Source organism: Physeter macrocephalus, chromosome 2, assembly GCF_002837175.3.
Source record: "Physeter macrocephalus isolate SW-GA chromosome 2, ASM283717v5, whole genome shotgun sequence".
NCBI classification, from domain to species: domain Eukaryota; kingdom Metazoa; phylum Chordata; class Mammalia; order Artiodactyla; family Physeteridae; genus Physeter; species Physeter macrocephalus.
The window spans coordinates 105,548,825-105,564,065 of NC_041215.1; the positions used below are offsets into that span (position 1 = coordinate 105,548,825).

General features: G+C 37.5%; 1 protein-coding gene across 1 annotated transcript in view; it reads left to right on the forward strand.

Annotated features, from left to right (window-relative positions):
• Positions 1 to 15,241, forward strand: part of CDK15 (cyclin dependent kinase 15) — a 111,380-nt gene that overhangs the window by 19,541 nt on the left and 76,598 nt on the right. The window contains exons 6-9 of the mRNA XM_007103986.3: positions 3,735 to 4,096; positions 4,820 to 4,969; positions 5,171 to 5,265; positions 11,285 to 11,364. Coding sequence (XP_007104048.1) covers positions 3,974 to 4,096; positions 4,820 to 4,969; positions 5,171 to 5,265; positions 11,285 to 11,364 — 448 coding nt within the window. The 5' untranslated portion in view covers positions 3,735 to 3,973. The remainder of the gene's footprint in view (positions 1 to 3,734; positions 4,097 to 4,819; positions 4,970 to 5,170; positions 5,266 to 11,284; positions 11,365 to 15,241) is intronic.

Genomic DNA, 15,241 nt, shown 5'->3' on the forward strand with positions numbered 1-15,241 from the left:
GCTCCATGGCATGTGGGATCTTCCCGGATCAGGGCTTGAACCTGTGTCCCCTGCATTGGCAGGAGGATTCTTAACCACTGTGCCACCAGGGAAGTCAAATGCAAGGGATTTCTGTACATTAATTTTGTATCCTGCAACTTTACCAAATTCATTGATTAGCTCTAATAGTTTTCTGGTGGCATCTTTAGGATTTTCTATATATAGTATCATATCATCTACAAATAGTGACAGTTTTACTTCTTTTCCAGTTTGTATTCCTTTTATTTCTTTTTCTTCTCTGATTGCTGTGGTTAGGACTTTCAAAACTATGTTGATTAAGAGTGGCAAGAGTGGACATCCCTGTCTTGTTCCTGATCTTAGAGGAAATGCTTTCAGTTCCGTGTCCCCTGCATTGGCAGGTGTATTCCCAACCACTGTGCCACCAGGGAAGTCCAATGCAAGGGATTTCTGTACATTAATTTTGTATCCTGCAACTTTACCAAATTCATTGATTAGCTCTAATAGTTTTCTGGTGGCATCTTTAGGATTTTCTATATATAGTATCATATCATCTACAAATAGTGACAGTTTTACTTCTTTTCCAGTTTGTATTCCTTTTATTTCTTTTTCTTCTCTGATTGCTGTGGTTAGGACTTTCAAAACTATGTTGATTAAGAGTGGCAAGAGTGGACATCCCTGTCTTGTTCCTGATCTTAGAGGAAATGCTTTCAGTTTTTCACCATTGAGAATGATGTTTTCTGTGGGTTTGTCATATATGGCCTTTATTATGTTGAGTAGGTTCCCTCTGTGCCCACTTTCTGGAGAGTTTTTTTTAATCATAAATCGGTGTTGAATTTTGTCAAAAGCTTTTTCTGCATCTATTGAGATGATCATATGGTTTTCCTTCTTCAATTTGTTTATATGGTGTATCACATTGATTGATTTGTGTATATTGAAGAATCCTTGCATCCCTGGGATAAATCCCACTTGATCATGGTGTATGAACCTTTTAATGTGTTGTTGGATTCTGTTTGCTAGAATTTTGTTGAGGATTTTTGCATCTATGTTCATCAGTGACATTAGTCTGTAATTTTCTTTTTTTGTAATATCTTTGTTTTTCACTTAAAAGTATATTTTGATGATCACTGCATGTCATTATATAGAGTTTTTTTTTTTTACAGCTCCACTCCATTGGATGTATGTGGATTATTTTTAATGTTTCTGACACAGACTTTGCATTATTTCTCATGTTAATATCTGTTGAATGTTTATGATTATCTACATATTCTAGAAAGGTTATAATTAGACCAAAATTCCTAATAATCTGGCTAAATCAAATAAAGACAGAATGCAAGATTAGAAAAAGTGCAAACTCTCAACTAAACATAGCTGTTTGAATACACACCAGTTGAGAAAGGAAAAAAGACTCCAAAATTGTAGGGTGGGAGAATCTAGTCTGAAATTATTAATAACCTATAATTTTACTGCTAATTTTAAAAAAATGGCTACCATTTGTCAACACAGATTCCCTGGAAACAGAACCTCAAGCAAAAGCTTACATGCAGGGCTCCCCTGGTGGCGCAGTGGTTAAGAATCCGCCTGCCAGTGCAGGGGACACGGATTCGAGCCCTGGTCCGGGAAGATCCCACATGCCGCGGAGCAACTAAGCCCGTGCGCCACAACTACTGAGCCTGCATGCCTGGAGCCTGTGCTCCGCAAGAGAAGCCACACCGCAGTGAGAAGCCCGCGTACACAATGAAGAGCAGCTCCTGCTCGCCGCAACTAGAGAAAAGCCCACACGCAGCAACAGACCCAACGCAGCCAAAAATAAATAAAATAAATAAATTTATTTTTTAAAAAAAGCTTACATGCAAACACTTCATTTTGAGGGGGAGGGGTCATTGCAATCCCAGGGAAGTAAAAATGAGAGGGAAAGGGAAGTAAAGGAGGCAAGAAAGGAGAGCATAAATGAAGCATGTTTCTGAGCTGGCTTCAGCTCCACAACAAACATCGCTGGTTTCATAGTGGAAGTCCTCCCATGGGACTTCCTGCATTCCTCGATTGTGTCACCTGACCCTTGCAGGTAGTTGCTAGAGAAGCCAGAGCCTCTGTTGGTCCATTTAGACTGGTGGCCAGACACAGGGGTCTCTCCTTGTCAGCTTCTGGTGTGAGGGATCTTTGGTCTATGAGTAAGAGTGGCCATGCTTCAAGACAGCATAGTGGGTTTCTCCCACTAGGAAGCCAACCAGGCCCTGAGGCAGGTCCGGCCAACCTGGAGTGGTACATGAACTGGGTCTGATTCACAATTCAAAATGAAATCATCGAAGTCTTCTGTCCTTATTCAGAAATCTTTGGTAACAAAAATTGTTTATCACATAGAGCTAGAAAATATCTTAAGTCATCTAATATTTTTCCTTGCCTTTAAACAAGACCATAAATTATTTTATTTTTGAAAATTTTGAAGGGTATTTCACAATTTCCCTCAGTAGCCCATTCTAGTATCTAAACATACCGTTTTAAACTTTAAAAAAATCAAACTATTCTATTTTAGCAACTTGAGACTTAGGTCAATTACCCCTAGGCTAATAAAAATGCTAATCTTTTAAAAATTCTGAAATTTACAGTAATTAGAGGGTGATAAAGAATAACTGTCTCAAACCTGGTCTGGGGTATAACTTTTGTATAACAAAATTCACAATCTTTTAGGAAGAAATCAGCATTTCTGATAAAATGTATTATAATCAAATTATGTTCAATTCTAATGGAATTAAACATTTTGAGAAACTAGCTTCTCTCACTCTCTGTTGATTATCAGGCAAAAGTTTAATCGTTTAACAAAATATTCTTTTTTTGTATTAGTGTAACTAGTCTGTTTGTTGTTGCTATTGTGTTTACTAAATGTCTCTAATTGGAATGAATCTTTGAATTGACTTGTTTTAGGTCTCTTGTGGCAATTTTGAAATGAAACTTCATACATGCTCATAATTAAATTATCTGAAAGGCTTTTCTTGTAAGGTTCAGATATCAAATATATATAAATATTGTTGTGATAATAGACATGACTTATTTTTTCCTTAATGATTGTGTGTGTGTTTATGTGTGTCTTATTTTCCGTCTCACTCTAATTAGCACATTATAGTGACAATGACCTTAGGAGTCTATGAGAGAGAAAAGTTCTGTCCAACGACTGCAAACTAGCTTGAGGTAGTTCCTTGACGTGTCATGGTATTAATATAGTAAACGTTAATTACGTTTATGTGGAAGGAAGGAGGCAGGGAGAGGGGAGGAGAGAGGGAAAGAAGAAGCTATTTCATGCAAACTTCTCTCTCTCCACCATTGTGTAACATTGTTACCTGTTTAGTAATAAGAACAACACAGGTGCTCACAAGATAGTTTTTGAATTGGTGAATGAATGAGTACCGGTTGGGACTCTTAGTTACACTATTGCTTAAAGGCAAAGAGATGGAGTAGATATCTTCAGCTTTCTTCCTGTTTTAGGGTTCTGTGGTTTCTTTACTAAAAGTTGGCTAGGTTGCATATTTATTTTGAAGTCTTAAAAACAAAATACTTTCAGATGAAGGTCAGGGGGAAAATACTCCTCAACATATCCGCTTTAGCACCAGGAAAGCCTAATAAATATTATCAATAATATGGATAAGCAATGTAAATTCATAAAAACTGTGTATACCAGTAGCACTAACTTGTGACTGGAATAAGAACTTTAATTGTGCCAAATTTTATTCTTTCCATATTAGCTGTCCTGGTTTCAGTTGTGCACATATGAATGCAGGCGGCCACCTTTCCGATGTGTAGTTTCCTGCACTGATGAAGAAAAACTGCTGAAGTCATGAGGCTGCTCCAAGCAGAGCCCTCATGTGAGTCATATGAACGCTCCAGCATTGCTGACCTCTGGCAAAAAGGGAGTGAACAAGGACAGGAGATGCAGAGGGAGAGAGGTTCAAGTGCCGGGTTTTCTCCTTGAACCTAGAAGATTATGGGTCAAGAGCTGTGTGCAAAGACTCTGCAGCCTGGATGCAGCTGCCATGGCTGTTGGGAGGGAGACAATGCACACAGCCGTCAGAGGAGTGCTCCGGTGATGATGGAGGCTGCGATCAAGGTATTTGTATTCCAGGAGCAGCATCCTCCTCTATCCATAAACCGAGGAGTTCAGAGGCTCCCTTTCTGTAGCAGGGTCTGGTTTTCCTGCACTAGGTCTAAAGCAATAAAAAGAAAATTCTATTAAAGTCACAGAGAATTTGTGACTGTTGTTATCAAATTTGGAGATTTTCTTTTAAGCCAAAAGGGAAAAATAATCCTATGCTTTGGGCTGCATGAAACTCACTTGACTTGAAGTCGAGAAAGTTATTCTCTTGAAATCTCCGAAGTACTAAATTAGAGAGCTGAACCTCAAAAAGCAAGCTGCAGTAACGGTACCCTACTGATTAAAAATTTCAGTAATTAGTTCATGTTTATTAGCAATGTTATACTAGAAAATTTTTCCCCTAAAAAGAGAAATTAAGGGGACATGAAAAAAAAAAAGTCTAGGTTTAACAGAGAAAAATTTGAAACCATCCATCAAAGAAATTTAGGTTAACCTAAGTGTTTAAAGATATATTTTTAGGTGAAGAGAAAATGTTGTGTTTCAGCAGTTGATATCATTATTTTATTTATTTATTTTTTTAAGGAACTGATGTTCAGGAAAGGTGCCTTTTGGGCGTGTAGGAAGCTTGGAAAACATGTGAAGAGTTAACATCAGGCAAATAAAGAAAAAGTGGTTCATGCTAGTCTTGAGTCTTGACTTTGCATAAATTTTATTCCTGCACTTTTCCCTTTTCTCTAGCTAACAGACCTAAAAAAAGCATCATGTTCCATGACTTCATTTCACCCCAGGGGACTTCAGGCTGTCCGTGCCCGGAAGTTCAAGAGCAAAAGGCCACGGAGTAACAGCGATTCTTTTCAGGAAGAGGATCTGAGTCAGGGTTTTCAGTGGGTGAGTGAGCAGCTGATGTTGATCAAGAATTTAATGTGTGCTTGTCTAGAGAGGCTGGACCTTATTTCCAGGGCAATTACTGAGCAGACCTTCCCAAGTACATTCTGCAATGCTGTCTAATTTCTCTGGGGGAAAAAAAAGGCAACACTAAAAAAATGCTCTTTTTTTCCCCCCCTCTCACTCCTCATTCCCCTTATGCAGAGGAAGAGCCTCCCCTTTGGGGCAGCCTCATCTTACTTGAACTTGGAGAAGCTGGGTGAAGGTTCTTACGCTACAGTTTACAAGGGGATTAGCCGGTGAGTGACTCATTAGCTGGGAGAGACTAGAGATGAGGATCTCACCCCCAGGATTTGACATTATGAAGACAGCTGACAGGACAGAAGTTTGAGGACCTATGCAAGACCCCATAGTCAATAGGGAAAGACATGATTATTGAAGTAGCCTTGAAAGAAAACAAACTTCCCCTGCCCCAATTAAAATCAGCCCACTAATTTATCAGCTTTTCCTTTTTTTGATTCGATTCAAATTAAACTTTCTCAACTACTGACCCAAAGAACAATTACTGCTCTTCACCTGGTGGGAAGTACAGTTGATAAGGTGTCTCTACAGATATTTTCATATCCCCCCCATTCAGCCCCAAACACAATGACAGAGGTTTGCAATGGCAGCCTTGAGTTTTCTCCTTCCTTCTTCCACTTGGCCTCTGTAGAAGAAACTGAAGTTGGTTTCTACAAAGTATGACATAGTACACAAAGAATGATTAATCCTGGGTATTCTACACTTGCAATTCTACACAAAATGGCTGGCTGGAGAATAAAAAGATTGTTAATCCAGAAAGCAAGTGCCCATTTTGGCTAATAAAAACTTTGTTAAACGTATTTGAAAGATTCACGAACTCCACAGCTTTTAGTCAAGGTGGGATAGTCAGAAGGTCTGATTTCTTTAATTTATGTTACTCCAATGGAGAAAAATAATGGCTCAAAGTAGTTAAATGTTAATTTTAAAAATTTAATATAAATACTACAAGACTATTAATTATCTTAGGACTTGTGTTATAATTTTTACTTGTTAAAGAGGATTTTGGAGGACATACCATTTTAAATATATTATGTAAAAACAGGATTTAATTCACTTCCATAAACTATCTTAGGTACTAAGAATATAAAAGATTTCCTTCAAGGGATTCAGCCTACTTATAGAATGAAAAATACATTACAAATATATACCCTGTCCAAGTGCACAGAGATATATGTAACAGTGTATTAATTGCAGCAAGATTTATAATGGAAAAAGTAAAAACCTGGTTACAAATATCCATTAATGGAGGACTGGCTAAATTATCACTATATAATGAAATAGCATGCAACCATCTAGAGTATAAGATGTATGAAAAGATGCCCAATATTTTATGAGAAACAAGCAAGTTACAGAACAATATATGATCTCATTTAGAAAAAAAGCACTGTTCATGTATAAATTTGTATGTGCCTAGAGGAATCTGGAAAAATATACAAGGGATTATTAAAAGTAGCTACTTCTAGTGGTTGAAACTGGAATGGAGAAAGGTACTCAAACTTTTCACTTTATTCCTTACCACAAAAGCATTACATTTATAATTTTAAAACATATAGAGATAGATGTCAAAAAGGCATTTGATAAATTCAACATCAATTTCTAGTTTTTAAAACTCTGAGCAAAATAGGATTAGAGTGATAATTACTCATTATGTTGTAGAATAATTTCAAATCAATAGCCTACATACTTTTTCTTTGTTAAATACTAGAGACATCACCATTAAGTTAGAGGTAGGGCAAGACTGCCCACTATTTTCTGTTGTTAAAGATTATCATAAACACTCTAGCCAATGCAAGGGGGAAAAAAAGACTGAATATAATTTTTGTGGATTATAGAATTGTCTACCTAAAAAAACCCAAGAGAATAATTTAAGAAACTATTAGAAGTAGTGAGAACAATAAGGTGATCAGTTACAAAATCAAAATATACTTATCAAAAGTTGTCCTATGTATTAGCAATAACCATTAAATAGAAAATATTGTAGGGGAAATTATTCTTAAAAAGCAACAACAAAAAAATCATTACAATCAAAAATGGGCAAGATTGGGACTCCCCTGGTGGTGCAGTAGTTGGGAATCCACCTGCCAATGCAAGAGCAAGTAAGTTTGTGTGCCACAGCTGCTGAGCCTGCGCTCTGGAGCCTGCGAACCACAGCCACTGAGCCTGTGTGCCACAACTACTGAAGCACACGTGCCTAGAGCCCGTGCTCTGCAACAAGAGAAGCCATTGCAATGAGAAGCCTGTGCACCGCAGCTAAGAGTGGCCCCCGCTCAACGCAACTGGAGAAAGCCCATGCACAGCAGCGAAGACCCAACACAGCCAAAAATTTAAAAAAATAAAAATTAAAAAAAAAGGGCAGGATTTTTTTTTTTTTTTTTTTCCAGGGAAGCCCAAGGGCAGGATTTATATAAAGATTTAGTAAGGGACATAAAAGACTTGAAGAAAGAGCCAGAAAGGCATTCATTCATTCTACTCATACTTATTAAGCACCTACTCTGTGCCAGACACTATTTTAGCCAATAAGGACTCATTGGAAAACAAAAGAGACAAAAATCCCTGCTCTTATGGAGTGTATGTTCTAGTGGGGGTGAGAGAGGCAATAAACAAATGAACTCTTTGACTGAGTTTGTCAAGAGTGAAAATGCTTTGGAAAAGAATAAAACAGGGAAGAGGAATAGGGAGTGCCAGAGTGGGGTGGTGAATTACTATTTTAAATAGTGAGAGAGTAGGCCTCACTGAGAAAGGAACACTTGAACACAGACTGACAAAGGTGAGGCGTGAGCTGTGTGAGTGTGTAGTGGAAGAGAGTTTCAGGCAGAGGGAACAGCAAGTAGCAAATCCCTGAGGCAGGAGCAGGCCTGGCACTGGACTGGGAGAATGGAAGGATGTGAGGACAGGGAGGAGTTGCAGATGCAGTAGGGCCTTATATAGGGTCTTGTAGATCATTTCAGGGACCCTTGTAAGGATATTTGGATTAGAATATCTAGTAGTACAAAGATGTCAATGATTCTGTAATTTAGAGTTTTAATGTATTCAAAAGCTACAATAATTAAAATAGTGTAGCACAAGTATAAGACAGATCAAAGAAATATGATTTATAAAAGTCCAGAATAGTCACAAATCCAAATATTAGTAAGATCTAATATACAATCGTGGTGGCATGTCGAATCAGCAGGGAAAATAAATAAATAAATAAACAGTCCACTAAATGGAGTTGGGACGATTGTTAGCAATTTGGAAAAGGCAAATATACAGTATAAATTCCCAGTGGATTAAAGAGTGAAATGAAAAAGGAAACATACAAGAGCTAGAAGAATAAACAGGGGAAGTCTGTGTAACTTTTGGACTGGAAAGGTCTGTCTATATATAACACTTAAGTCAGAACCTGTAAGGGAAGATTGGACATGTCTGTGGTGCCCCATCTATCCAAGTACATTCTAGGGACCCCCCCCCAATTCTGAGACACCTTAATAGAAGTTTCACTGAAACCATTACCATTGTCCAATTGACACGGGTAACCCTAGAACAAAATAAAATGTGATCCTTTATTGTAGGTGCTCTCAGCATCTTTAAAATGTTGATGTATACCATGACTCTCTAAAAAAGATGAAGAAAAATTTTTAAGTATAAAGCATTTTCTAAACATATTTGAACAGAAAAATTTAGGGTAGGGGATAGGGAGAATTTCACAGAGCTATGTTCTGGGTAAAACATTTTGGAAAATACTGAGCATCATAAAAATTTTTAAGTTTAAAATTTCAAAGACATGATAAGGCAAACAAAAGAAATTGGTGAAAAGTATATGCAAAATATTTCAGTAAAAAATGGGCAAACAGGTAAACCACAAAAGAACAGAAAAGACCAATAACCTTATGAAAACTCAGTTCCACAATTACTTAAAGGAATAGAAATTAAAATGTGATAATCCTTTTTACCTATTAAATAGGCCCAAAAATGAAGATAAAAACATGGCCCCCCAAAAGAAGCCCCACATTCATGGGGATATGTCAAAGATACCTAGGAGCCAACTGAAAAAGCTCCCAAAGAGCAAAGGTGGAAAAATTTGAGCAACAAAATAAAGAAAATAATATTTATTGGGTTGTAACCCAAAGTATAAAGTGACTATGAGTCCATAGTGCTGTAAATAAGTGGTTCAGTTAATTAATAAATGGGAGAGAAGAGACAAATTTCCAGATAATTTGTGCAGATAACCCACCCTCAAGGTAGTGGAGCATAACTTTCCAGTGCTTAAGTGTGGGCTACTCATAGTGACATTCTCCCAAAGTTCAGTATGGAAGGGGGTCGGGGGAGAATAACTTTACAGTGAAGAAACCTGACAAGTATTACCTGAGCCAGGTGATTAAGGCCACATCAAAAGCCATAAATTTTGATGACAGTATGTACCTTTAATATGATGTGATGAAACCAAAACCCATAACTGTGGTCTAATCATAAGAAAAACATCAGAAAAATTCCAATAGAGAGGTATCCTACAAAATACTTGACTAGTACTCCTCAGAACCTTTAATGTCATCAAAAACAAGGAATGTCTAGGAAACTGTCACAGCCAAGAGGACCCTAAAGAGACACGACAACTAAATGCAATGTGGTGTCCTAGAAGAGATCCTGGAATAGAAAAGGGACATCAGGTAAAAACTAAAGAAATCCTGGTTATCATATTGCAATATGTAAATGTATCAAATCAGGTTTTTCCCTAATGTTGAACATTTCAGCTATTTCTATTTTTTTCTATTGTAACTAACACAGTGAATGATATCTTTCGTGCATTTGGAATTATTGAAATCTGTGTTAAGTAACTATTGAGAAAAATTCCTGAGTGTTGTAGTTTTATGGCTTTTCACACATATGATCATGTTGCATTCTCCCAAATTTTACCAATTTACAATGCAACCCACAACAAGTAATACAATTTTACTGCAAAAAAAAGCCTAAAGAATTCCTAATAAACTAAGGGCTTTAGTTAATAATAATGTATCAATGTTGGCTCATTAATTTTAACAAATGTATCATACTGATAGAAGATGTTAACAGAGGAAACTGGATGTGAGGTATATGAGAATTTTCTGTACTATCTTCTCAACTTTTCTGTAAAGCTAAAACTGTTCTAAAATATGAAATCTTAAAGCAACAACAACAAAAAACAAACAACGCTGCCCGCTGTTGGCGAGGGGGTGCTAGAATGGCCAGGCTCACAACCAGTTAGTGGTGTGATCACTCTGCGGCACAATTTGGGAACGTGTGTTCAAAACAATAAAAATTTGTGCACTGCATACTCTTTGATTTAGCAATTCCACCACGACCCTAAGAAAATAACAGAGGCTGTATGAAAAGATTTATCTACAGATATGAACAAATATGATCGTCCAGGTATTTATATAATAGCCAAAAGTTAGAAACAATGTTAAAATATTTGGAATTGGCAAAATACATTGTACATATTTATATGATGAAATGTTACTATTAAATGTCAAATAATACAAGAATGACTAACAGAAAAAGTTAAATGGAGGAAAAACAGGTTCCTAAGAATACGATGTGAATCCACTGTATTAAAAACAATACAGTTATACTTACATTAAAATCTTCTCTGTTCTCTGGCATTTAGCTTACATCAGCAAACAGAACAATGAATAAGGAGAGAGTAAGAGATGAAGAGAGAGAGAATGGTGGGACTGGCCAGGTCAGGTAGCACCTAGGAGGCAATTGTAAGAATCTGACTTTTATTCAGAATGAAATGTGGAGATGACGGTGGGTTTTGAGCACAGAAGTGACTTGTTTTGACTTTCACTTTAAAAAAGATGCCCTGGGCTACTGTTGGAAGTAGATAGTAGGGGTACAAACATATAAGCAGGAAGACTGTTAGGAGGTCATTACAATAATTCAGATGAAAAATAAGAATGGCTCAAATAAGTGCACAAAGGGAAATAAAAGAAACAATATACATCAAAATATGAAGCTGGCTTTGTTGGGTTATTTTTTTCTGTGCTTTCCCATATTCTCCATATTTTCTGTAATAAATACATATCACTTTGGTAAAGAGAAAACAATGGCTTGATATATACATATGACTTTTAAAACTTTTTTATTTTGAGAAAATTGTACATTTCATATACTGTAATTAATTTTGAAGGAAAGCTACTTTTGTTAAACCATCCTTAGTCTAAATTGCTGCTATGGGCCATGTCAACAAATCTACGCCCTTTCCCCCGACTCTTCTAGGATAAATGGACAACTAGTGGCTTTAAAAGTCATCAGCACGAATGCAGAGGAAGGAGTCCCATTTACAGCCATCCGGGAAGGTAAGAACAGTAGAGTGGACCCAAGAGATATTTTAAGTTTTTGATTTGATAAAAATGCATTGGGCTTCCCTGGTGGTGCAGTGGTTGAGAGTCCGCCTGCCGATGGAGGGGACACGGGTTCGTGCCCCGGTCCGGAAGTATCCCACAATGCCGCGGAGCGGCTGGGCCCGTGAGCCATGGCCGCTGAGCCTGCGCGTCCGGAGCCTGTGCTCCGCAACGGGAGAGGCCACAACAGTGAGAGGCCCACATACCGCAAAAAAAAAAAAAAAAAAAAAAAATGCATTGCGCCTATCCCTTCAGGATCTAGCTTTTTATATTTATAGAAGTAATGTTATAATTGCAATTTTATTCTTCACACCAGTTTTCCAAATCATTTTATTACTTATTCCTGAGGAAATTAGAATTCAAAACTATTATATTAGTTGACCCAAACTATGAAGTCAGTGAGTATTTACTAAATATCTTCTGCAGGTTTGGTCCCATGCTAAGTGCTAAGGCTGTATCTATATAACCCTAGAAAAAGCCATACAAAAGAGAAAGTAAATAATATACTCACACAAATTCTCAGTAAGCAGTTTGCCTGAAAATAAGTTGTTGAGATAGCATTTGAAAAACTCCTTAGGAAAACGTGTGTTTTTAGTGCTATGCTTGTATTTTCTCAGAACCCTGGACAGTAGAGCAAGTGGGTGAGAAGTCTGGTGGCATCAGATAGACTTGAGCTTGAATCTTAGATATACCAATTACTAGTGGTGTGACCATGGGTAGATTACTTTTCCTATTTAAGACTCAGTTTATTGCAGAAAGAGGATAATAGTACCTATTTCATTGAGTTGTTATGAGGCTTAAATGAGAATATACATATAAAACACTAATCACAGAATTTTATCTTCAGAGTTCAACAAATGTTGGCTATTATTATTATTCCATTTTTTTTACTTTCCCTTAGTGATGTCTTGTTCACTATCAAGATAACTAGCAATTTATAATTTAAAAATCAAGAAGCCAGTATAGTGAAAATAAATCATTAAAATGCAATTTCTTCACCTTTTTACATAAGCCATTGGAAATAAAATGATGACAGGATTGCTATTCATTTCATCAAAAACCCAGAGAAATGGCTTCTCCCTGGTCTTTCTTTCTTCCCTTTTAACTACTTCATCTTCCCTTCTTTATGGAGCACATCCTATATGCAAAGCATGCTGCTGGGTGTTGTGAAGAATGAGAAGAAAAAGCCTGATCTTTGCTCTCTATCTTTTCAGTTGTAAGAGAGCAGATGATTCAAGTTGCAACCAGTGTTATGATGGAGGTAACAAAGACCTTGTAAACTGAGATGAGAACAAGTCAGTCTCAATATGGCTAATGGAGTCAATAGATTTTGAACTGAGCTTGGGAGGATGGGTCATGCAAACAGGCATGGAAAAAGGAATTCAGAAAATGAGTTTATAACTGAATTTGATGCCATTTTCAAAAGTCTTCCAGAGCCCCTGGGAAATACATCATTTTGAATTTCAGCAGAAGGGCCAAATGACTATCAAGTTAGCCGGGGATTCAGCCTGGTAGGATCAGGTGCATTCTGGAGGAAAGTGCGGCCTTAAGTGTTTAATATAATGGAAGCTGTACTTACTGATGTATGTATTAGTGGTCCCCCTGAAAGGATGATCAGATTTAGAAAGAGATGTGTGGATAGGCTAAAGAGTATTTCTGAGCATAATAGACATCCCCAGGTCACCAGCATAAGGGGAGGGTCTCTAGGCCCAGGTTCACCCTGTTCTCATGGTGTTTCCTTTGTGAGCTGAGCTTGCCTATTGCTTCAGGCCTGCCTCGTTCAGATTTTGCCCACAGCCAACTTTTTCGGGATGACATTTGACTTTAACAGTGAAAACTTTTGCCGGTTTTGCTAACAGATGGTTCAGAAAAGCTGGATGTGTATTGCTCTGTATGCTAAATGTTTCTTTTATTGCATATTTACCGAGGAATTGCCTCTCCATCACAGGTGTTTGCAATTACATTTAGTATTCAACTGTAGACTTTCTTCGTTTGTTTTATGGACTTACCTTACTGAATGCTTTGCTTGTTTAATATGAAAAACCACAAAAGGATTTTTTTGGCACATTTGAGGTTGTTAGGCATCCAGTTTCCAACAATGGAGGTTTCTTTTTCCACCGGTGTAAAAGCTGGGAGCCCTTCATAGAGGAGCCCTCTCCCCTCAAGAAGACATGAGGCCTCATTTGAAAACTTTGGCACTGTCCCATTTTTCCTGTAAGAACTTTAAGGATGTGAGACCAGGGAGACAGGAGGTTAAATGAGAAGGGCTGAAAGGCAAAATAAGAACAGCTGGAGTTCATTAGTTAAAATCCAGGGTCACTAGCTAAAAAGGCAACTGAAAGCCATGTGCAGAAAAACTAAATGAGCAATACAGACTTCTCTAAAAGACCTTGAATTAGGAAATACTTTTCCTGAACAGTTTGGCTGCTCTAATGGTATATCAGCCAAAGATTTATTAAGTAGGATTTTACTACATGTACAGTCTCTCTACATATAGGTAGAAAACATGCAGCAGTTTATTAATCTGATCACTTGGAATACTATTTGATTGTAACATGTAATGTTATGAAATTAGCAAAAGTATGAACAGCACTAAGGAAAATACATGTGCCAGATATTTTTCATGTGTTACCTCTTTCAATCTTCTTAATAACCTTTGGAGATAGAGATTATTACAATTCCAGTACAGAGCTATGATTCAAACCAAAGCTCTCTGATTCAAAAATCCATACAATCTCTTAGCATTCATTCCATGAATATTTTCTGAGCACCTATTTTGGCCAGGTACTCTGATGGCTGCTAGATACACAGCAGCAGACACAATAGTCGTGTTCCCTACCCTTATTCCTCTGCTAATTAAAAAGATTAGCCACCTTCATAGCAACTTAGAGAATCTTTCATAACTAGCTTTATAATTATATATATTTTTCCAAGTTTGCAAACATTTTCTTTTTTTTATACATCTTTATTGGAATATAATTGCTTCACAATGCTGTGTTAGTTTCTGTTGTACAACAAAGTGAATCAGCCATATGCATACACAGGTCCCCATATTCCCTCCCCCTTGAGCCTCCCTCCCACCCTCCCTATCCCACCCCTCTAGGTGGTCACAAAGCACAGAGCTGATCTCCCTGTGCTATGCAGCTGCTTCCCACTAGCTATCTATTTTACATTTGGTAGTGTATATATGTCCATGCCACTCTCTCACTTTGTCCCAGCTTCCACCTCCCACCAGCCCCCCCATGTCCTCAAGTCCATTCTCTATGTTTACATCTTTATTCCTTCCCTGCCACTAGGTTTATCAGTACCATTTTTTTTAGATTCCATATGTATGTGATAGCATACAGTATTTGTTCTTCTCTTTCTGACTTACTTCACTCTGTATGACAGACTCTAGGTCCACCCACCTCACTATAAATAACTCAATTTCGTTTCTTTTTATGGCTAATATTCCATTGTATATATATGCCACATCACATATACCTAAACGTTCCGATGGACGTTTAGGTTGCTTCCACGTCCTGGCTATTGTAAATAGTGCTGCAATGAACATTGTGGTACATGTCTCTTTTTGAATTATGGTTTTCTCAGGGTATATGTCCAGCAGCGGGATTGCTGGGTCATATGGTAGTTCTATTTTTAGTTTTTTAATGAACGACCATACTGTTCTCCCTACTGACTGAATAAATTTACATTCCCACCAACAGTGCAAGAGGGTTCCCTTTTCATCAAACCCTCTCCAGCATTTTTTTTTTTTTTTTTTTTTTTTTTTGGTGGTATGCGGGCCTCCCTCTGCTGTGGCCTCTCCCGTTGCGGAGCACAGGCTCCGGAC